The 22,439-nt window shown below is 36.8% G+C and overlaps 2 protein-coding genes across 3 annotated transcripts; one reads left to right on the top strand and one right to left on the bottom strand.

Moving 5' to 3' along the window:
- The first annotated feature begins 2,391 nt into the window (after nucleotides 1-2,391).
- Nucleotides 2,392-5,804, top strand: LOC122520897 (importin subunit alpha-3). The gene is made up of 9 exons (XM_043641215.1): nucleotides 2,392-2,733; nucleotides 3,549-3,651; nucleotides 3,766-3,970; nucleotides 4,047-4,207; nucleotides 4,277-4,503; nucleotides 4,627-4,992; nucleotides 5,099-5,333; nucleotides 5,412-5,503; nucleotides 5,613-5,804. The coding sequence occupies exons 1-9, from the start codon at nucleotides 2,668-2,670 to the stop codon at nucleotides 5,703-5,705; spliced, it is 1,548 nt and encodes a 515-aa protein (XP_043497150.1). The 5' UTR covers nucleotides 2,392-2,667; the 3' UTR covers nucleotides 5,706-5,804.
- Nucleotides 5,805-6,171: 367 nt separating this feature from the next.
- Nucleotides 6,172-8,722, bottom strand: LOC122520898 (39S ribosomal protein L3, mitochondrial). 2 transcript variants are annotated; one of them, XM_043641217.1, is made up of 8 exons: nucleotides 8,364-8,722; nucleotides 8,164-8,254; nucleotides 7,815-8,024; nucleotides 7,616-7,744; nucleotides 7,353-7,513; nucleotides 6,986-7,175; nucleotides 6,584-6,853; nucleotides 6,172-6,543 (listed from the first exon to the last, which is right to left on the bottom strand). In XM_043641217.1, exons 1-7 carry the CDS (start codon nucleotides 8,423-8,425, stop codon nucleotides 6,614-6,616), a joined length of 1,083 nt encoding a protein of 360 aa, XP_043497152.1. In that variant the 5' UTR covers nucleotides 8,426-8,722; the 3' UTR covers nucleotides 6,172-6,543; nucleotides 6,584-6,613. The 2 variants fall into 2 exon arrangements, with proteins under 2 accessions (XP_043497152.1, XP_043497151.1); XM_043641216.1 differs by having other exon boundaries at nucleotides 6,172-6,853.
- Between the last annotated feature and the right edge of the window lie 13,717 nt (nucleotides 8,723-22,439).

The raw sequence follows: 22,439 nt of genomic DNA, 5'->3' as shown, positions 1-22,439 counted from the left end.
TAATTAATTCAATATTTATTGTATTATTATATTATTATTATTATTATTATTATTATTATTATTATTATTAACTATCAATATATTTATTATAATATATTATATTTATATAATAGTAAAAATAATAAAAATAATAATATTAATATTAATAATATAATACACTAAATAATAATTAATATTACTAAAATAATATTTAATATAATTCACGATAAATTAATATCATTATATGATAGATCTCTTTCTCTCTCTTTCTCTCTTTCTCTCTCTCTCTCTCTCTCTCTCTCTCTCTCTCTTATTTATTATTATTTTTGTAAGAATGTCAAAAACGATGAATGCTCTTTACAAGTTTGAAATTATAAACATGTTGACTTTAAAAAGCATCGTTTTTGTTCCCTCGAATCGAAAACGATGTCTCTATCTCTCGTCGTTCTTTTTTATTAGCCCCTCAAAGGGCCAAAGAGCGCAGACAAGTAGCCGAGAAATAGGTCGAAATATAAGAAAGTGGATGAGGAATGGAACAAGAGAGGGATACGTTAATAGTTCTCGAAGAGGCTTCGTCGGAATGGCGTAAGTGTTGTATATTTACACTGGCGTTACAGGCTCACACCTGGATGCAAGAATAGCGTCGGTTCTTCTTCCAAGTATTTTCTTGCTCGTGAGTCAACTCGTGTTTGACAAAAGAAATAGTTCCTTGGTAAATCTTTATTTTATTCGTAAATCATTTCATATTAAAAAGTACTTAAATTCTTAATTGTATGTAATAATATTTTCACGAAGAAAGAAATAAGAAAGACGAGTATGGGATTGGTGACATCAATGCCATCGAATTTACCAAGATGGAGGTTTCTCGATCAACCTCATCTTTCTATCAAATTTTTCAAAGATTAATTTAATTAATTTCTTTAATATTAATCAACATTTTAATAATTGATCTGATTATCGAAAAGATCCAATAATTCTTTCCCTCTTTTCTCTTCACATACTATTTTTTTGTGATACATTTGTTTTTACGTTCGTGATATATTTATGGTACTTAAAATATGTCGGAAGTATCTTCTTCCTGTTAGACAAAAAGAATGATACCTGATATTTAATCGGTCAAGGGGCTTAAACACTATACTCAGGCTTACACTCGTCGTAAGCGAAGTTGCAGATCCTTCTCGTAGCGTACGATGCTTACCGGGTATAAAAGCCGAAATGAGCGTGGGTATGCATGCAGATGGTGGGTTGTAAGGGGGTCGTCTAAAATAATAAAGACCAAACGGTAGAAAGATGAGAGGTGTTTGTGTTTTTACGAACGACGGCCTATCCCGAAATGATGAGGAACGAATGTTGAGAAAAGAATTTTCTCTTTGAGTGACAATTCTTTTTAAACGGAAGTAAACGCGACGCGCGTTCCTTGCAATGTTCCTGTAGACATTTATTTTTGAACATATTCATTGACATAATAACGAGAGAGAATTTTTTCTGTAGTAAATAATTAATTTTTTTTTCTATCGTTTTTAATGTAAAAATTAACTTTACGAGAAAATGATTTATAGATATAATTAGATTTAATTTTTTCTATAGTAAGTAATTAAAATAAAAATTTCGATTTTTTTCAACAAAATAAATATACGAATATACAGAGGATTTCCCAAAAGCCGCTTTACCGAGAAAAGAGAAAACGAAATAATAAATCACAAGATTGGTTTATTAATAGAATTACAATATTTTGTTTTTTTATTTTTATATATATGTATAAGGTGTTGCTAAAAAACAATCAATTCTTCAATTTTCTGCAATTATTTAGTGAATACAACATTAGTAATGTTGACGTTAAAATTATAAAATAATTGATTATTCAGAAATGGTATTATTGCTATATATTTATAAAATTCATGACAATTTTTGAATAGCCAATCATTGTGAGTCCACCTCTCGATTCGCAATTTGCGCACCACTGTCCTTAGAACACGTATTAATGGCGTGAGTCGGCAAGTTTCGAATTTGCGTAAGTTATATGTAAATTTGTTCATATTTCACAAGTCTATAGAGTATAGTTTGATAGCCAATCAGCACGTTAGAAATATTACACGTTAATTTACAATTTTATTATTGAATTCTCAAATATAAATAATTCTAATTGTTCATTTGTTGAAAGATATTGGAGCATCGAATTTGATTGGTTGATTAGTTACGCGTGATAAAAGCAAAGGAATTAATAACCAATAGAAAATCAAACATTCGATAGAAAATTGGTGCTTTCTTTTTGAATAATCAGATTGGTCAATTCGCATAATTCTCTGAAAAGAAATCGTTGAAAATATTGTATTAGTAAGAGTTGAAATTGAGAAATATTTAGTAAGTTTCTTAGGTATTTCTTTGACTTGGAACGCCATCTTTCACGTATTCCCATCATTCTTTTCGGAACGGTCGAACGTTTGCGTTCGTGTTGAAAAACGTGACCGTGCCAGAACCAAGAACATCGTGTGGCGGTCGACAAGAGGGAGTGTTATGCATGATATTGCATACTAACGTATAATAAAGGTATTGTGTGACGGAATGCAGTTGTCGAAATAAATCATTTATACTTTTCCACGGATAGAAGATTAAAACAGTTCGTACGGGTTTGTTCTACCGGCATACATTCATCAATTTACGCGATTACAAAGATTGGTTATTGGAAAAATGGCGGCTGAAATGCTAAACAAGAACCGAATGATGGTTTTTAAGAACAAAGGCAAGGATCAAGAAGTGAGTATTTTTTTGTCTTTAAGATATGCGATAATCATCTATTTTAACAGCTAATATTCTAGAAACATCGTCGCCATGCTTTCTCCTTTTAGCAATGACAGAGCATTTACAATTTACGTTTGATGTGTCCTCGTCTCGTGCGTGTCTCTCCTACCGATTCCTACGTACCACATTTTCTTTCCTTCCATATCATTTGTACGAACGAGTCAAACCATCGCGGTTTCGATGGTAAACATATTGTTTTTGAATAAAGATTGGTGATAAAATATTATTATCACTCCTATTCTTCCTCGACAAACTTCAAAACAAATACTATTATTGGTAGGATTTTTTTTTATATACACGTTATTTCGTTCGTAATGAAATTTTTTCTTTCGCATTATTCATTATAAAATATTAAATCGAGTAATTATCATATTGTTATTTACGTCAAAATATGACGCAATTTATTTGAAATCGTAGACAATTTCTTTTTTCTATTTTAATTATTTACTATTGTTTATATTACGTCTTAAAAATTGTTTTAGCTGTCATTGATAATATTTTATCATTATTTTTTCATTATGATTTTTGTTTTTTATTTTTGTATTCCTATTAAACGTTTTCCCTGTTTTCTTTTCACGTGGAAACAATTAATTTATAAATAGCATTAGTCAGTCTTAGTATTAGTCATAAAATAAGATATGTATAAATCATGTTTATGATTTTTATGGTTAAATATATTTTCTCTATATCTTTCTATGAAAGAATACATCTTTAATGCGAAGGTATTATTTATTTTTCTTCATATATGTTATTTTATGTTGTTTTAACAGGAAATGCGAAGAAGACGAAATGAAGTGACAGTGGAGTTGCGTAAAAACAAGCGCGAAGAGACATTACAAAAAAGAAGAAATGTACCTATCACAGATTCTACCGGTAATATAATAAATGCTGGAATAAATATTGAAAGTTCTATCAGAACTTTCACTTTATATAATTTTCTTAATGTTTGTTACAATAAAAAACATTAACGACTTTCTATGATATTAGATGAAGATGATAATGAAAAGAATTTGTCACAAATCAATTTAAAGGAATTAGTAATGAAAGCGAAAAGCCTTGATCCTGCTGAGCAATTACAAGCTGTCCAATCAGCAAGAAAATTACTTTCTTCTGATCGCAATCCACCAATTGATCCATTAATTCAGAGTGGTATCTTACCGATTTTAGTTCGTTGTCTTGAACAGCACAATAGGTATAGTAATGTGATATTTCTTAAATAGTATGCGATTATGTTTATATTTAAATTATTTTATTTGTTTTATCTATAGTTCATCACTACAATTCGAAGCAGCATGGGCTCTTACGAATATCGCTAGTGGAACATCCGCTCAAACGCAAGCTGTAGTCGCAGCTGGTGCTGTTCCACTTTTTCTACATTTGTTACTTTCGAGTCAGCAAAATGTTTGTGAACAAGCTGTCTGGGCTTTAGGTGAGTATTCATTTAAAGAAAATTCATTTTAATGTTTTCAAACGATAAACAATGAGACGTTGTTTTTAGGAAATATTATTGGAGATGGTCCAGTACCTAGAGACTATGTTATCAATCTTGGTGTTGTACAGCCTCTGTTAAGGTTTATTAAACCTGATATTCCACTACCTTTTTTACGTAATGTCACATGGGTGATTGTCAACTTGTGTAGAAATAAAGAGCCTCCTCCACCTGTTCAAACGATAAAGGACATATTACCTGCACTTAATATACTCATCCATCACACAGATATTAATGTTCGTAATACTTCTTTGAGTAATGAAAATTAAGTTTAAAAAATTTAGTGTGTAATAATAAGATATTATTTTATTTACATTATTATCATTATTTAATTCGAACGTTTATTATTCTTACTTCAGGTTCTTATCGACACAGTTTGGGCATTAAGTTATCTTACTGATAGCGGTAATGAACAAATTCAGATGGTGATAGATAGCGGTGTTGTACCACGTCTTATTCCTCTCCTGTCGCACAAAGAAGTTAAACTATTGACAGCAGCTTTACGTGCGGTTGGCAATATTGTAACTGGCTCGGATGAACAAACACAAGTTGTTTTAAATTGTGATGCTCTTTCACATTTTCCAAATTTATTAACTCATCCAAAAGAGAAGATTTGTAAAGAAGCTATTTGGTTCCTTTCTAACATTACTGCGGGTAATCAAACACAAGTTCAAGCGGTAATAGATGCTGGATTATTGCCACTTATTATTCGTAATTTGGCGAAGGTATAAACATCTCTTCTTGTTTTCTTTTGATTTTTGAAGTGACACACTTGAGAGATGAAATTAAATGAAATTATTAAATTAATTGAAATTAAAATTAAAATTTCAGGGAGAATTCCAAACACAAAAAGAAGCAGCATGGGCAATCAGTAATTTAACAATAAGTGGTAATAGTGATCAAGTTGGACGGCTTATACAAGAAGGAGTCATAGGACCTTTCTGCGATCTTCTTTCATGTAAAGATACCCAAGTTATACAAGTTGTACTTGATGGTATACAAAACATGCTCAAAGTTGCTGGTGCACATGTTGAATATTTGGCTAACATGATAGAGGAATGTTCAGGTTAGTATCGTTCTTACGATAGTATAATATTTTATCCAATCATATAAACTAATGAAAATATATATTTATATTTTGTAGGCTTGGATAAAATTGAACAACTTCAAAATCATGAGAACGTAGACATTTATAAACTAGCTTATGATATTATCGAGCAATATTTTTCAGGAGAGGTAAGGAACGATGTTGATAAATTATTTTTTTTTTGTAGTCAATGATTGGATAAGACTTATTAGTTTAATGTAATTTAATTAATGAATTTGTTTCTTCACGATTATATAGGCTGATGAAACTAATTGTCCAGCGCAGGCTGGAGATGGAACATTTGAATTTGATCAGACAATGAGTATTCCGAGTGAAGGTTTTAAATTCTGAGAGAGTCTCTTTTCTTTTTCATCCGATCGTGCCGTCCCCCGACAAAATCCGAGGTGGAGCATATCTGCTTTCCCTTTCCTCCTAATCCTACTTTTTCTTCTGCTCCACTGACAACACGTGGTATTATTTATCTCGTGCTACTATTTGAACCAAGAGTCGTACTTCTTGCTGATTCAGAGACAAAGCAATCTGCTGATTTTTCTGACTACAGAGAGACTAAAAATGGAAGAATTACGGAGCTGACAAACTGTTACGAAGCAAGCATCGACTGTGTCCTTATGTTCTATCCTTCCAATTCTTCTGATATGTATGTTACCTTTCTTTATTACGCATAATAAAAGTATTGGCGGAGCGAGTCTTAGCCGGACGCAGCTAGCAATACGATATGTGCGAGTAAATTATTCTAGTAAATTGATTAGTTGCTCTCTCAAACGGAGGCGCAGAGAGGAGACCTTTTTATTGCTTGAACATGTTGCTCTTTACTCAAACTCAGGATGAGTCTTGCTTAGCGATGTTACATTTATAAAACGATTCGTGTATATTTTAGGCATGTTAAATTTATAATGATATTGATTACTAAATAAATGAATCGATTGACTACTCTTTACTAGCATAATTAATAATTGTCGACATTTCTATAAGGAGCTAGCAGCCAATAAAAGTAATAGCGTGAATCCGGCATAACTCTAACCTTCAGTCTGGCGTTTCGCCTCAAGTTTAATGTCGAATTAATAAACTGTACTATTTTATACAACATATCTCAATGAATGCTAATAAGTGGCATCGAAGGAAAATTAATCATAAACAACAAGAATTTATTTTGACTTTATATATATATATATATATATACACACATATATATATATACGTATATATATCATTTTTTGTGTTACTTTATTATAATACAATTAAGATTCTTCGCTAAATCGAATAGTGGGTGCTTTGAATGGATGTACATCATCTGCATATAGATCCTCTGGCAATGGTTCTTTACTTAAATCGGGTATATAAGTTGGGAAATATGGGGGAGTTTCTGATCGTCTACGAGATAGCAAAGTGTCGTATAAATAACAAAAAGTATTTGTTTCTCCAGGTATGTTATGGCCCATAACCCAAATAACATTATATTTTGTATTTATTCGTAAAATCTGAAAAAGCAAGAATTATATGAGACACCTAATCGACAATTAATATTGTTTTCTTTTAAGAAATATCACTAAAAAGTAATGAATAATGTATATACATATATAGTTGTAAATTGTATTTGTTTAATATCTTACCCTGTAACCTCTAATTATGCGCCACCGATTACCCATGTGACCAGGTAGTTTAGTACCTGGCATTACACGAGCCATTGCTCCACCACTGCCAATGTTTCCTGGCCTTCTGTGAGTTTTAGTTACGCCATGAGACGCAGGCATTCCTTTGAAACCCCATCTTTTCATGACTCCTTGAAAACCACGGTCTATCCTAATTATTATTAATAATAATAATAATAATGATAATAATAATAACAATAATAATAATAATAATATTAATAATATTAATGATAATGATAATGATATATAGAAATATCGTTCTTTAGAATAACGCATGCTTTATCATTAATATACAAATATATATTTCAAATGAATAAGTAGTTTTTACGTTTTTGCACGAATGTCAATAACATCGCCTGGTTTAAAATGAGTCGCGAACAAAGGTGTACCGGGTTGTAATGCAGCTTCTGGCGATATCATAAATCTCATTAAAATACGTTTCGGCATTACTCCGGAATCTTTGAATAAGCCGCAATATTCTTTTCTAAACTATAAATAAATATTTTCAATGTTATCAATTGTATCATTGACATGAACTGGAGAAAAAGAGGGAGAGAAAAAGAGAGATAAAAATTCGTTTTAAATTAATACCAATTGTGGGTCTAAACTTTCTGCTCCTATCACGAGAGATCCAAGTCTGTTTATTATAACGTGTTGTTTCGTTTTAACTGGAAAAAAATTTTCTGGCGATATATATTTTATTACTTGATTGTCAAGGACCTGGAAATGAATTTATTATTATTTTCATAACTTGTTTTTATTATGGCACGTCAATGAATCATTTAATTACCTGCAGTAACGTAGTAGTAACTTTTTTTCCATTGTTTAACCACATTGGATAAATACCGATTTTTTTGGCTATCAAACCCGTTCTTCTAAGTCCTTTTCTCCATTCTGTGATTGGTTCAATTGGTTTTATATTAAGCGGAGAATTATATTTTGATTGTATGACTTCTTTAATAAATGTTTTATTTTCTGCGGTAATATGTTCGTCGTGTAGCTGTTATAAAAAGAAAAAAAGAAATAGGAGATATACAAAAAATTGTAATTAATACCATACAGACACATGTACAATTATATAAGTTTTTAGGCTATGTAAGACTAAACAAGTAATTAGTATTAAATAAAATCTAACTCACAACACGGTTTTGTTTCGGAAGCCAACCTGGATGACGTTTTCTGGGTATATTCATGTGCCTTTCTCGTACAGAAACTTTTTTAATATCCACGCTGCGAATTTTGATAGAATATTTTATATTAAAAAGAAAACAATTATGAACATAACCTATCTTCCATTAGATATTCAAATTAAAAGTAACACGATGATAATATCACTTACCTGTATTTTGAAAGTACGCGCGAAATTAAATTATTGTTAAACGATTTCCAAAACGTCGTCATGATAAATCGTGTTCAATTATTTTATTGTACAAACTGTATTTAAACGAAAATACTTTTCTTTCGATTATGCATCCATAATACCCGGTTAACCTCAAAAAATAATTCAACTTTGATTTTCTCACGCACGAGTATTCCTATGTATTTATATTTGTTTGTCTTACAATTAACTATATTCGTGATTATAACAATCGATAACAATCAAATCGAACGTTGAGTAATTTTCATTTTTTAATATAAGAATACGTGTTTTTTATAGATTTAATATATGCTTTAACAAAAACTACTACAATGGTGTTATCTGATGGAGTTCAGGTGAATGCTGAAGATCTCTGCATTATCTTGCATCTCTCATAAGGTAAACAAGATTACTTCTTATCCAACAGTGGTAATTGAATTTCCTAATCGTATCAACAGATGTCGTTAGTGGTGCATTTATTAGAACTAAACTGAAGAAGCGCGGGCCGACATTCTCAAATATGTCTACCAAGGAAGTACATCGTTTGAAAAAGTGTTTCCCTTCTAAGGCTAAACTTTGGACAATTTATACGTTTCGAATATATTCGATCGAAATAGGATGAAGGAAATCCATCTTATAGTTTATCGAAGGAATCCATCGGTACGATGCAAATAAAAAGGTAATTAATTAAATTTAATAATCTCTTGGTTTAAAATCGAATAATCGCGTCCATTTTGAATGATAGAAACGTTCCCGCTCATTAAAACAAAAACAAAAAAAACAAAAAAAAAATTAAAACTATAAGGAAATCACTAAAACTTAGAATAATATTTTAATTTTATACAATTGAAAATACGAATTCGATTATACCTGATCTTACTAGAATTGTTTTGTTCTTCAACTTTTTTTTTAAAAAATAGTCTTGATCTGAAAAACATTGAAAGATAGGAACAAGAGAGACAGGGATAGAGATAGATTGAGATGAATAAGAAAGAAAGAAAGAAAGAAAGAGACGAGAAGACGTGGACGGACAGGTGAACAAGAGACGATCGAGGAGTCAGCCCTAGAGAAGGGCTGTGTCGTGATGGAGGACTCGGAAGAGGAGGAGGAGGAGGAGGAAGGATGAGGATGGATACGGGGGAAGGAAGGTGTAGAAGGGAGAAAGAGAGAGAAAGAGCGATAGGATACGGGCGTCGGATGGCGTAGGATCTCTTGACGCGTGCATCGATGTCCACTGGCTCCCGAGGGAAATCCACTTCATGATGGGAATCCCATTATTTCCCGAGCGATATAAAAGTAGGTAGTCCAGTCGTCCACGTGCTGTCCAGTCGAACCTATTTCTATCTCTCTCCCTCTCTCTCCCTTTCTATCTCTCTCACTTTCTCTCTTCTATCTCTTTCCATTATTTTTTTTTCTCTTTTTATTATTTCCTATTCTCTCTCTCTCTCTCTCTTTCTCTTTTTCATTCTTTCTTTATTTTCTTTCTTTCTCTTTTTAGTTGCTATCGTTTCATTTCTCTCCCTATCTATCTCTTTCTCTCTCTTTTTCTGTTTCTCCTTTTCTCTCATTGGTGTTCGCTGGCCATTGTCTTCTCTCGTTCGATTCCAACGTTGCCTATCCGTCCGTTTGCAATCCATTCGATTCGAAGCCCGTGTATCCCGGAAGCGACGTTACTCTGACGGACTGTTTTTAGTTTAGATTAATACCGTTATATCGTCCGAGTGATTGGAAGCGAGATGCACCGTTGATAAACGGATCTCTATAGCGTTACCGGACACTGGCGCCATTCATTTGTATATACTCGCTTAACATTCTCCCACTTTCTCTCCCCTTCCCTTTTCTCTTTTTCTTTTTTTCCTCCCTTTTTTCCCTCTCTTTGCCATGGTTTTTTTTAATAGTTACAAGTAATCATCGTTTATTTAAACAATTCTCCCCCATTTTTCAATCTTTTCCAATTGTTTATCCCGAGAGACATTCGTTCATTCATTATTGGCGTTTGAACAACCAATGAAATTAATTTACGAACAATCGAATAAATTCAAATTTTTTCTTTTCAAATGAACGAACGAACGAACGAACGAACTTTCCTCGGACCTATTTGATTTCGTTCTTTTTACATAGATGATAGGTACGCGAATGAAAAAAAAGGAGTATTTCTTTTCCCCCCTGTTTTCGGTAAGTTCTCTAAAGTAGTTTAACGCTTCTTGTCCGGGCATTCATTCGACACCGACTTAACATCGAAACACGAAGGTGTCTTTGGACAAGCAAAGGGAAGCCTTTTCCGTTAAGGGTAAGCGATACCCTTAACAGGGAATCGACGTATCCCAAGTATACACACTTACATATCCACACACATATATATATATCTATTCATATATATACACGTATACCTACATATATTTACGTTATACGCACATTGGGGTGAGGGAAGAAGGAGAGAGGGTATATGCGCTTGGTATTTTGTTTACTCGTTCGTTCGTATCCGTTCCATACGATCAACGCCGATAATTACGATCGTCCGTCTCGCGGAAACGCGTTGGATATAAATCGAACGGTGAACGGAAAGGAACAAGTTGGAGTTGGTAGTTGGAGTAGAGCTCTGGTGCTCTGCTGCTTGTTCGTAGGTTAGAGGAAGTGGGTGGATAGGAGTGAGGAAGAGGAAGAGGACGAAGAAGAGAGGACGGGGGGGTGGCAGAGGGTGGAAGGTGGAGGATGAGGAGGAGGAGGGGGAGGATTATACACGTGTAGAGGTATATCGCGAAGTGACATCCAATATCGATTGAGCACGGGCCACGGTCGAGGTAAAGAAAAAGGCGGAGTTTTCCAGGGTACGACGAAGCATCCTCGTGGAACTTGGGATTCCGGGGTATTTCAAAGCTTCCTTCCAGAACGCTCGTATAAGCTGCGGGCAGTATAAAATAAATATGTGGGTCGTGGAGAAAACGGGGATGTGGGTGGTATGAAAGAAAGAAAGAAAGAGAAAGAGAAAGATAGAAAGAGGGAGGAGGGGAGAGGAATGGAATGGTATGGAATGGAAAGGAAAGGAAAAGAAAGGAAAGGAAAGGAAAGGAAAGGAAAGGAAAGGAAAGGAAAGGAAAGGAGGAAGGTCTGCTAGGAGAGGGGCTCGAAAGGAAAGAAGTGGTGGCGAGAAAAAGAGGGAATGGTGAGTAGGTAGGAGGGAAGAGAAGGATCGGTTGAGTATTGGAGAGGTGGACTGCACAACATGTATGTATTGCTGGATAATTGATTTCTTTGATACCACCCGCAGGAAAGGAACATTGTAGATGCCTGCGTACGTTCGTACTCTGGACACTTTGGAAGGGATTATAGTTCGTCTTTCTCTCTCTCTCTCTCTCTCTTTCTCTTACTTTATTTTTTTTTCTTTTTTTCTTTTAGCCTCACCCCCGTATTCTTTTTTACTTATCTACCCGTCCATCTCTATCTCTCTTCCTTTCTCTACTCTCACTCTCTCTTTCTTTTTCTTTTTCCTTTCCTTTTTCTTTTTCTGTCTCGCACGATATTTTTCGTCCTCCCTCTTTCTTTCGCTTTCGAAAGAGAAGAAGATGGACTGAGGGGCAGGGGTGGGGGTAAAGGGGAGATCTACCGTCCCTCGGATCAATGGATATCTCTGCGCCGGACAACTCCCCTACCCCCTTATCCCTCTTACCATCCCTTTCCTTCCTTCTTTCCTTCCTTCCTTTCTCCATCTTCTCCAAGGATGACCAATAACAAACACTGATGCTGTGTTCTCTCTCTCTAATGGAGTTTTTACCGATAAAAAATTCACTCCCTTCTTCTTCTTCTTCTTCTTCCTCTTCCTCTTTCTATTTTTCTTTTTTTTCGTCGTTATCTTTTTTTCCCTTTTCCCTCTCTCTCTTTCTCTCTCTCTCTCTCTCTCTTTCTTATTCTTTTTCTTCTCTTTTTCTATTCTCAGAGGGCTTTTCATTCGTCTCCGCTTCTCTCCCGTTCATCCGACGAACATAATTGCTGCCAACGTCCTGGACCACTACATCCTACCTTCTTGGACGTCTCTTTTCTGGCACAACACCTGCGTGCTTCTTCATCTTTCTCTTCTTCCATTTCCACTTCCACTTCTTATTTTGATTCTTTTTCTTATTTCTTCATTTCCAGTTACGTTAGATAGAGGTTGGTTGGATTTAACGTGTCGAGTACACAGGCGTTAAATTAAAATGCGTGAAATTTGATCATGCAAATTCGTTCGAGATAATAATAATAATAATAATAATAATAATAATAATAATTATTATTATTATTATTATTTATTCGGAATTTCTTATCCGTAGATAGTAAATCCTTTTGGCGTAATTACGATTCGCAGAGAAGAAAATATCATCGATGGCAGGCGGTGAGCATAGACGGGGTGGGAAAATGGTTTTGAGGTTGCGGTTGCCTCGTAGGTTATGCAAAGTGAAACGTGGACTTTGGAGGACTAGGTAGTTTGCGGTCGTTGAACGGTGCTGCCGAGGGACGTAGAGAGAACGAGAGAGAGAGAGAGAGAGAAAGAGAGAGAAAGAGAGAGACAAGGTGTGGGTGGGAAAGGGAAAGAGGAGGATGGTTGGCTTAGTTCATGCAACACAGCAGAGCGGCTGCTCGAGTTGTATGCCGCTGACAGCGTATATCGATTGTTCCGTTATAATGCTATGCACACATATATGAGAGACCCCAAACGTGTGTCCCTTCTCTTCCAAAACCTTCTCGAATTTGCCTCCATTTCTATCTCTTTCTATCTATCTATTTATCTATCTATCTATCTATCTATCTATCTATCTATCTATCTATCTTTCTTTCTTTCTTTCTCTCTTTCTCTCTCTGTTTCTCTCTTTCGTATCACCTCATTCGGCGATCGCGTTTCACGCGTTTTCCACCAGTTGATACTTCAAATATCTTCTCTTGGATAAGAATCCTCGTTTTTTCAAACTTTCCATTTTTTCAAACTTTCTATTTTTTTCCAAAGCATTTTTCTTTTCTAGAAAATGCATTCACTACTATGTATATACTAGTTTATATGCACAAATCCAAATTTCGCGTTATTTTATTATGCAATAATAATAATATATGTCTATAACAATGTAGAATGGGACAATTTTTCAATCGCGTTGATGATTTCTCTCACGTTGACAATAATTAACTATAATTGAAATAATATTTTTCTAAATTACCATTTTTAAATGATATACATTTTTTCTTCAATTACGATAGATAAAATAATAATAATAATAATAAACAAATTAGAATATAATATATTAAAAAGACATGATAGAAGAGTCAGTCATATGATTACGGCTTTGCGATATTCAATCATTTCTTATTAATCATCTTCAATTGTAATCATATTTTTTAATAAATATTCTTAACATTTTTCTCTCATAATTATGTTTCATCGTGAATAACTTAATAACATTTCAAATCTAAAAGATTTAATTATGAATTCATATATCTTATGAAATCATAACAACAACAACAACAACAATAATAATAATAATAATAATAATAATAATAATAATAAAATAAGAGAATAATCATATAATATATTAAAAAGAGATATATAGATAAAGAAAGAAAAGAGCGTAAAGGGACATGTCTGTCCTCGAAGGAGGTCGAGGAGTGAGTAGCGTCGGCACTGCCCTTGCAAGCTTCCTCGCGTATTGATCCTCATAATTCGGGGGGCGAGCGAAGGGGAAGAGGGCGGTCGGCGGGGCTGCGAGCCCCACCTTGCCAGTCGAGGAACGTACGCGTGGAGCTTCGGAGTGCGGCTCCTAGCTCGGAGGGTGGAAGAAAGGAAGGAACGAAGGAATCGGAGTAGGGTGAAGCTGACCAATAATAAACGCGCCAGCGTTATGATAATATCATATCATAGAGCGAGCCATATCACAGCACGTTATGATTGGAAACTCCCTTCTTCCAATAGGAACGCTCCGTTTCATTCCTATCTAGAGTTTAGATATATATATATGTATAAATGTGTGGAAATGTGTGTACGTGTTTTAGATATCTCTCTCTCTCTCTCTCTTTCTTTTTCTCTCTCTCTCTTTCTCTTTATATATATATATGTATGTATGTATGTATGTATGTATGTATGTATAGATACGTATAGACTATACTTTATACTTGAGTATATATCTGTACGCTTTGTGTGGTCCTTCTCGCACCTGTTTTCTTGAATACTCTTTTTCGAAATTCAACTATAATCCTTATCTTTTTATATTGTATTTTAGTTTTTTTTGTTTGTTTTACTTTTAATTTAAATAGTATTATTATGTTATTGATATTTATTTGTTTTTATTTAGGAACCACAGGATTTTTCTGATAGTTTAGAATATTTTCATTCGTGCATTTTATTCGTTATTTCAAATTTTAGAACAGATATTACATTTATCTATTTACGTTTATACAATATTTATTTATTTAGTGATTTTTGAGAAATTAATTAGAATTATCGTCTCATTATGTATTTTACTCGATAGGTACTTCATATATTTAATTAATATTAGCGTTTATTAACGTATTATATATTGCGATATTTATTTTATTTTTATTTAAGATTTTTACTTTAAAGATTATCTTCTTGCATATATTTATGATATTATCATAGAATATTAATACTTTTCTTTCATACATTTTTCAAGTATAGTAATCGAAGTATCGAAAAATAACGAATTAACAATGTGAATACAATATATATTATCCGACATAATATTATTTAACACGAATGAAATTAATTCGGATTTTTCTCAGATTGAAGTAGGAGAAAAAACTCCTAGGAGGTAAAAAAGAAACTAAATGAGACGTTTTAACGAGACTTTCTCATTGAACGGAAATATACGTATCGCGATCGTTTTCAGGATAAGTCAAGTAACGAGAGATTCGATATGCGGAGGGTTCTTTCTCGATACCTCTCTTCCAACCTTCCAACCTTCCTACCTTTCCTACCAACCAAACCAACCAACGTACATACGTATGTATTCCGCATCGGGACGAGTTCTCGCCTTTACATCGATATTTCTTTCCCGGCGATAAAATTCAACCTTTCAGCCGGCCAGTGTTTTACGGCCAATAGGAGGCCAGGAAGAGAATCGCCCGTATAGCGCAATACACGTAGGTATGGCGTTTTATTGGCGGTGGAAATGGGTTCGTATATAGCTTTCGGAGTATGGTATCGGAGGATATTGATCCTCGCGTCCGTCAAGGAGTCTGATGGTCTTCGAGTCTTCCTTGCAACCCCCCTCCCCTTCTACCCTCTCTCTCTCTTTCTCTTTCTCCTCACCACTCTCTCTTTCTCTCTCTTTTTACCCCTCCTCGGACTTCCTTTCCATCCCTCCGTTAAAAGAGAGAAAGAGATAACACCTAGGATATTCTCTTTCTTTCTCTTTCTCTCTCTCTCTCTCTCTCTCTCACAACGCCCAATACTATTTTATATCCGTTATGTCCGGCACAATGCGCCTTGCGTATGTTTCTACCGTTTACGAGTTAACTTTTTTCACATTTTTACGAGGCAACACCACCACTTCTTAAGTATTACAAGTATATATCTATTCCTATTTATTTAATTATCGATGATACTTTTAAACTATGAAAGAATGAATATATTTTATTTATATAAATTCAAGATAGGTGAGATAAGAAAAGATACAACCATGAAAATAAAATAGAGAGAGAGAGAGAGAGAGAAAGAAAGAGAGAAAGAGAGAGAAAGTGGAAACGAATGTTTAAGTGTTGAAATCGGAAGAAAAGCTTTTCGATATCAACGATATCTTTTGGAAACGTATTCGAAGGTATTTCAAAGCAAGGAGCAACGGAACGTCGCTTTCGTTCAACGCTTTCGTTCGGTGTTGCCAGTTCGGAAGACGCTTCGACAGGTTTCGGGGTTGCGATAGAAAGAGAGAGAGAGAGAGAATGAGAGGGTCGAGGAGAGTGGACAGTGGTCTGCAGGGTTTACCCCTGCACTCTCTTTACCGGTGGTGGCAGTAGTAGTAGCATGAACGTATTGGTTTGGTAGTAGTGGTGTTGTTGCGCGCGCACCTATCATCCCCACCAAAGAAAATTTCTCACTCGAAGCCCACCTCCGATGGTACTCCACTCCTCCGCGAGTACCACCGCGAGTACCTCCGCGAGCACGCTTTTAAAAAAGAGAGTAGGACTCCTTTCCTTTTTTCCCTCGCGTTTTATCTCTCTCTCTCTGTCTTTCTTTTTCTCTTACCGCCTAGAAAAATGCAATATTAATAACGAGGCGGAGTAAAGAAGAAATGTCCGCAATGCGCCAGCAGACCAACCAAAGTAAAACAGTTGAATGGTAGGTTGTATCCTATATATGTATATATATATAGAATAATATATCTATTCTTACTACTACTATTACTACTACTACCATACCGCAATATTCTTTTTATTATATGTATTGTAAAAGGAGAAAGAGAAGAGAGAGAGAGAGAGAATGAGAGAGGGTGGGAGAGGGTGGGAGAGAGTTTGCTTTTCTCTCGATGAACCTACTCATAAGCTCGACCAATGAATGCCAAGAGAAAACTTGCCACGCACACAGGCACAACTCGATATGATGGATTTATGGATCTAATAAAAAGAGCTCGCGGGATTGGCTATCGTGGAATATGACGGGCGGGGCTGCTACGAATACACCCCGCTTTCTCTCTTTCACTCTCAGACTCTCAGCCACAACCTACCCTCCTTTGCTCCTCTTTCTCCTACAACACCACCTCCTCCTCCACCTCCACCTCCACCTCCTTCTCCTCCTCCTCCTTCTCTATCTCCTTCTTCCTCCTCACCAACGCAAGAAGGGGAACTTCCCCTTCTCGTGATACATTTCTGGTGGGGGATGCGATTCTGATGTATTTCAGCTTCTCCTTTCTGTTTCTCTGTTTTCTCATCCTTTCTCTGCTTTCTCTCTTCTATCGTCTCCTCTTTATATTATTTTTTTTTCTTTCTCTATTTCTCTCTCTCTCTCTCTCTCTCTCTCTCTGTTTAGCTATCTATCTTTTTTTTTCTATCTTTCTTAGTATTCCCCAGAGCTAGATACCAGATCAGACGATGAAACAGATAAGGGTTGTACGCGGGAGAGTCATATTTACCCTCGCGAGATATAGCAACCACTTTTGGTCTGCTCTCTTCGTTTTCGAGAGTACTTTTCTTTTTCTTTTTTTTTTTTAAATATGATGATAAATATTTTGTTCAGTAAGTAACATTATCTTTCCAAATTGTTTTCTTATATAGAAAAATGTCGAATAAATGTTATTTAATATTTGTCAGTAAAATAATAATTAATCGTTAGAGAGATAAATAAGTCAACATATTTGTAATTTGATATAGGACTTACACATGATATTTTTTAATTTTATTATACTTTTTATCGTATAAAAATCATGATACACTCATGTATCACGTAGGGAATGTGAGAACTCTTTGTTTGAAATAAAATGACGAGGTATAGTAAGCGAGGATTGCCATCGGAGAAAAAGAATAGAGAAAGAAGAAGTACGTTGGGTCGTTTCAAGGGTCGACAAAGTTAGGGAGAATCCGAGAAGATAAATAATATGTCCGTTACAGGGAAGAGAGAAGGGTGAGTTGTTGAGGAGAGGTAGGACGGTAATTAATTCGTATAATATGCCATGGTTAAGTTGCTCGTCTGTAAAACGGGCTCTCCCCCAAACTCTGCTGAAAATTCATCTCTGAAGAAGGATTTCACCCTTTGTTTCTCTACGGTTGATAGAAACGAAATGACACGAGGTTATTTTAAATTCTCGATGGTAGTCTACTGCTTTGTCGTTGTATAACGTCGTTGAATTTATTTCTCTATTTTTATATTTCATTTATAACGAAAAGTTTACTATCGTAATAATTGTGTCCGTATTTATTTTTTTAAATCGAAAAATTTGTATACCCGCGAAAGTTTGTAAAGAGGAAAGAAGAAAAAGGAGAGTGCGTGAGAGAGAGAGAAAGAATGGAAAGTGATGGGAAATGGAAACTAAAACAGTTGTTTTCCTTTTATATATACCAGCAAACGTATTCATCGTAGAAATTCGGATTTGTCTCGAGTGTAAAAAGAAACGCAAAGAGAGAAAGAAAATGCTGGAATAGCATTGGGTCTACTACGTAGCTAGACGAAAAAGCATGAAAGAGATGGACAGAGAAAGAGAGAGTGAGAAAGAGAGAAAGATAAAGAGAAAGAGAAGAGGGATAGAACGGGCGTGAAAATTAAACCGCGATTGCCATTTTTATTTCCACTTCGCGATCGGTTTAGCTCGCGATCGGTTTTTCCCTCTTTCGAGAGTGCGATTTTAATCCTCTTCGAATCGCCAATGGGGAGCCGGCGGTATTGAAAAGGAAGGTAAAGGGTGAGTAAAAGGGAAAGTGATGTGGTGGAGGGAGGAGGGAGAGCGGAGAGAACTCGCACGGTCCTCCTCCTCCTCCTCCTGCTCCTCCTCCTCTTCCTCTTCCTCCTTCTCCTCCGGCACTTCATCCTCCTCCTTCTCCACCTCCACCACCACCTCTTCCTCCTCCTCCACCTCGCCACCTGACTCGTATTTCAACGTACGCGTTTATTCCGCGAAATTTATACCGCGAAACTCTGGGCGTACCGCCGAACATTTTGGCTTTTCCTTTGCCCGATCGAAACTTCGTCCCGAGAACGTCGAATATCGTAGAAACTTTTATGCCTTTCGGGTGGTGGTGGTGGCTGAGAGGGGGGAGGGAGGGTCCCCTTTGAGTTTCGACCTTTTTTCTTTTCTCTTTTTTTACACTTTAAACCTATCAAACACCTCCGGCCCGCGCCTGGCGTGTGATTTTATTTTATCGGAAAGCCATAATTTTTCTTTTTTGTAAAAAAGAAACTTTTTACTACGTTAAAAAATATTATTCCGATTTGAAAGTTACTTTTTTTTGTTTTTCCTTCTGCCAGACAACAAGAAACAAATAGAATATTTCTCGAAACTTTAGACTCTTTATTGAGAGATCGCGATAAAGATGGGGGATAAGTTTTGAATCTAGGGGAGAAAGAGAAGAAGAAGAAGAAGAAGAAGAAGGGAGGAAGGAAAGAAAAGGTGGAGGAGGAAGACAGTTTTGCGAACTCGGCAGAAAGGCAGAAAGGTAGGACGGTTATCCGAGAATGAACGGGCGCATCGTTCGAGAAATATTTCGATAAATCAGCGCGGCGAAAGGCGGCGCGGTAGTAAGGTACACAACACACACCTTAATGTCGCATAAATCTTCGACTGGAAAATTACACCGATGTTGGGGAATAAAGGAGGACGAAAAGAGAGAAAGAGAGAAAGAGAGAAAGAGAGAGAGAGAGAGCGAGAGTGAGTGAGTGAGAGATCGAGGGGGTGAGGTGGGTGCCGGTGGTTCTCCGGCGGAAGAAGGAAGAAGGAGAGAGATAGACTTGGAGACGGAGATAAAGGTAAAGATGGAGACGGAGAAAGAGTCAGGCAATAGTAAAGCTCAGAAAGAGAAAGAGAGAGAGAGAGAGACAACTAGTAGAAGAGAGAAAGGATGAAGAGGAGGAGGAGAAGGACGACGATAAAGAAAGAAGAAGGAGAGGGAGAGGGAGAGGGAGAGAGGAAAAGGGAAGGGAGTCTGGAGGTGAGGTTTGGTGGCTGGGAGGAGGAAGAGAAACGAAGCTTCGAGATCCAGGCTGAGGTGGAACGTATATTTACTCCCCTCTCCGTTCCAGCCGCCTCTTCTACCATCGGCAATACTACTACTACCACCACTACCACCACTAGCATCAGCACCAGTACCAATGTACCACCACCAGAAGCAGAAGCAGAAGCACCAGCAGAAGCAGCAGCAGCAGCAGCGGTGGTAGCGGCGGCATCACCTTCTCCTCCATTGCTGGCGTCTCCACCCCCGAGCTACTGGCAGTAACAGCAGCAACAGCAGCGACGGCAGAGCGGCGGCAGTAGCAGCAGCAGCTTTCCCCACTTCAGAAGAAAAGCACTTTCATAAATCTGCCAGCAGATATATGTGCGCAACAATTTCCGAGATCCGGCCATTAAAGAGCCGCTCCTCGACTATACCTCCCCCACTTGGTCCGCCACCACCACCTCCAACCCTCCACTATTCTCTCTCTCTCTCTCTCATCTCTTCTATCGCAACTTGCCCTCCTCCTCCTCCTCCTCCTCCTCCTCCACCACTCGTCTCATACCGACCTTCCAACACACCGAAGCAGCGCGGATATAATGCGGCTTGGAGCCTGCAAGTAATTCTCTCCGTGGTTATATCTTGATCTCACCCCCTCTCCTATCTTCCTCCTCCTCCTCCTCCTCCTCTTCTTCAGTTTCCTTCTCTTCCTTTCTCCCAAGCCGTCGCCGCCACCGCCACCGCTGCTGCTGTTACTGCCGCTCTCCTTTTTCGCGCAGCCACCCTCCACAAGGATCCTCGAAAGCATTGCTATGAAGAATAAACGGCTAAGCAATGCCAGGGAGCTCGCGACCGCCCTTCCTCGTCCTCATCCTCATCCTCCTTTTCCTTTTCCTCTTCCTCCTTTCTATATTCCTCTTTCCTACTAACTCGCAAACCTCTTCCCCGTCAAGCAAGCAAGCACCCTTTCCTTTCCCTACGACGAAAACTCGACGCGTTTAGATAACGTGGCCCGAAATGCCTCTCCCGCGACGACGTCCCTCACCCAACCCATTCCCTCAAACTCCTCCAACTCCAACCCCCTGAACACAACCAACGTGATTCTCTTCTTCTTCTTCTTCCTCCTCTTTCTCTTTTACTTCTCTTCTCTTACCTCTCTTACATCACGCGCCTACATCACACGGAATTTAGCCTTTTCTCTCCTTCTCAAACGTTTCACGTTTCGTCCTAAAAGGGTGCCGTAGCGTAGTTGTTGTCGTTGTTGTAGTTGTAGTGGTAGTGGTAGTTGGTAGTTGGTAGGTAGCAAGCTCGGATATCGCGACGTAAACTCTACTATACTATTTGAAAGCACCGTACGCGTTTACCTATGTATTTTCAGATAGGGATTGAGTTATGCAAAGTTCCCTTTTGCAAATGCTACTAGTAGTCGTTTTTCAAGATTTATTTTTTAAACCTCTCCCCCTCGCGCTCACGTCCGACACCTGTTTAGCCCAACGCACCCGATAAACAACAATCTTCATCTTTGTTTTTTTTTTCTTCTTCTTCTTCTCTTTTTCTTCTCGATAAGAAACGGATATAGGTATACGGAGTCGTTGTTCGGAACATTTGGATGAAATTTATTCTTTTCCATTTTTTTTTTCTTTTCTCTTTCTTTCTTCTAACGTTTGAATAGAAAAAAAAAAAGAAAAAAAATCAAAGGAAAGGAAAAAATTCTTGGGTTGGGGTATTTAAGAAAAAAACGTTGAGAAGCGATCGGAGTCAGGTAAACGGGATGGATCAACCGATTCTACCGCGAGCATTGAATTTACCGGAGCAGAAGTAACGGTTGGTGTGGTTGTGACAGCGATTCTCTCTCTCTCTCTCTTTCTCTTTCTCTCTCTCTCTTTTTCTCAATGTAACCCGCTGATCTCCCTCGGCTTCGTGTTCTTCGTTTTAACCGCAACCGTTCCCTCATCTCTGCTCAAACGTCTTAAGCGGGACTCGCTGTACCTGACGTTTGCAATCTTCCTAAACTCTCGGAAAATTATAATCCAGAGACGTGCTGCTCTCTCTCTTTCTCTCTCTCTCTTTTTTTTTTCTTCTTACGATAGTAAAATCGGTTGTTCCCTTTTTTTTTCTCTCTCCAACTGACAGGTTTAATTCCGACTTTTCGTGTTTTCTCTCATACTCTTGTCGTTTATTTATATATATTTGTGTGTGTGTTCTTCTTCTTTATCTTAGAAAAAGTTGTAAAAGTCAACGAGGTTCAAGGAAGGGAAAAAATGATTTTAGATTGAACAGGTAATTCGTAAGGGAATAAAGGGGGGAAGAGTTTATGTATTCCTTAGAGTTTGTTCTCCCTTTTTATGAAGCAGGAAGGGAGGAGGCGCTTTTGGATTATGATATTCCGCTGGGGCTTTCAGTGGATCGTTATTGGTTCGTTCATCCGTTGGACCAACCCATAAATGTGGG

This window comes from Polistes fuscatus, unplaced genomic scaffold (assembly GCF_010416935.1).
Source record: "Polistes fuscatus isolate 324 unplaced genomic scaffold, CU_Pfus_HIC Scaffold4, whole genome shotgun sequence".
Taxonomy (NCBI): domain Eukaryota; kingdom Metazoa; phylum Arthropoda; class Insecta; order Hymenoptera; family Vespidae; genus Polistes; species Polistes fuscatus.
This window is presented reverse-complemented; position numbering and strand designations above follow the sequence as displayed.

Excerpts from the sequence above, each read along its gene's own strand:
- LOC122520897 (XM_043641215.1), top strand. The coding sequence starts at position 2,668 with ATGGCGGCTGAAATGCTAAACAAGAACCGAATGATGGTTTTTAAGAAC. Across the intron at positions 5,334-5,411 it reads CATGATAGAGGAATGTTCAG|GCTTGGATAAAATTGAACAA; the intron begins GTTAGTATCGTT and ends TATATTTTGTAG. Across the intron at positions 5,504-5,612 it reads AGCAATATTTTTCAGGAGAG|GCTGATGAAACTAATTGTCC; the intron begins GTAAGGAACGAT and ends ACGATTATATAG.
- LOC122520898 (XM_043641216.1), bottom strand. The coding sequence starts at position 8,425 with ATGACGACGTTTTGGAAATCGTTTAACAATAATTTAATTTCGCGCGTA. Across the intron at positions 7,176-7,352 it reads ATTGACATTCGTGCAAAAAC|GATAGACCGTGGTTTTCAAG; the intron begins GTAAAAACTACT and ends AATAATAATTAG. Across the intron at positions 6,854-6,985 it reads GCATAATTAGAGGTTACAGG|ATTTTACGAATAAATACAAA; the intron begins GTAAGATATTAA and ends TTGCTTTTTCAG.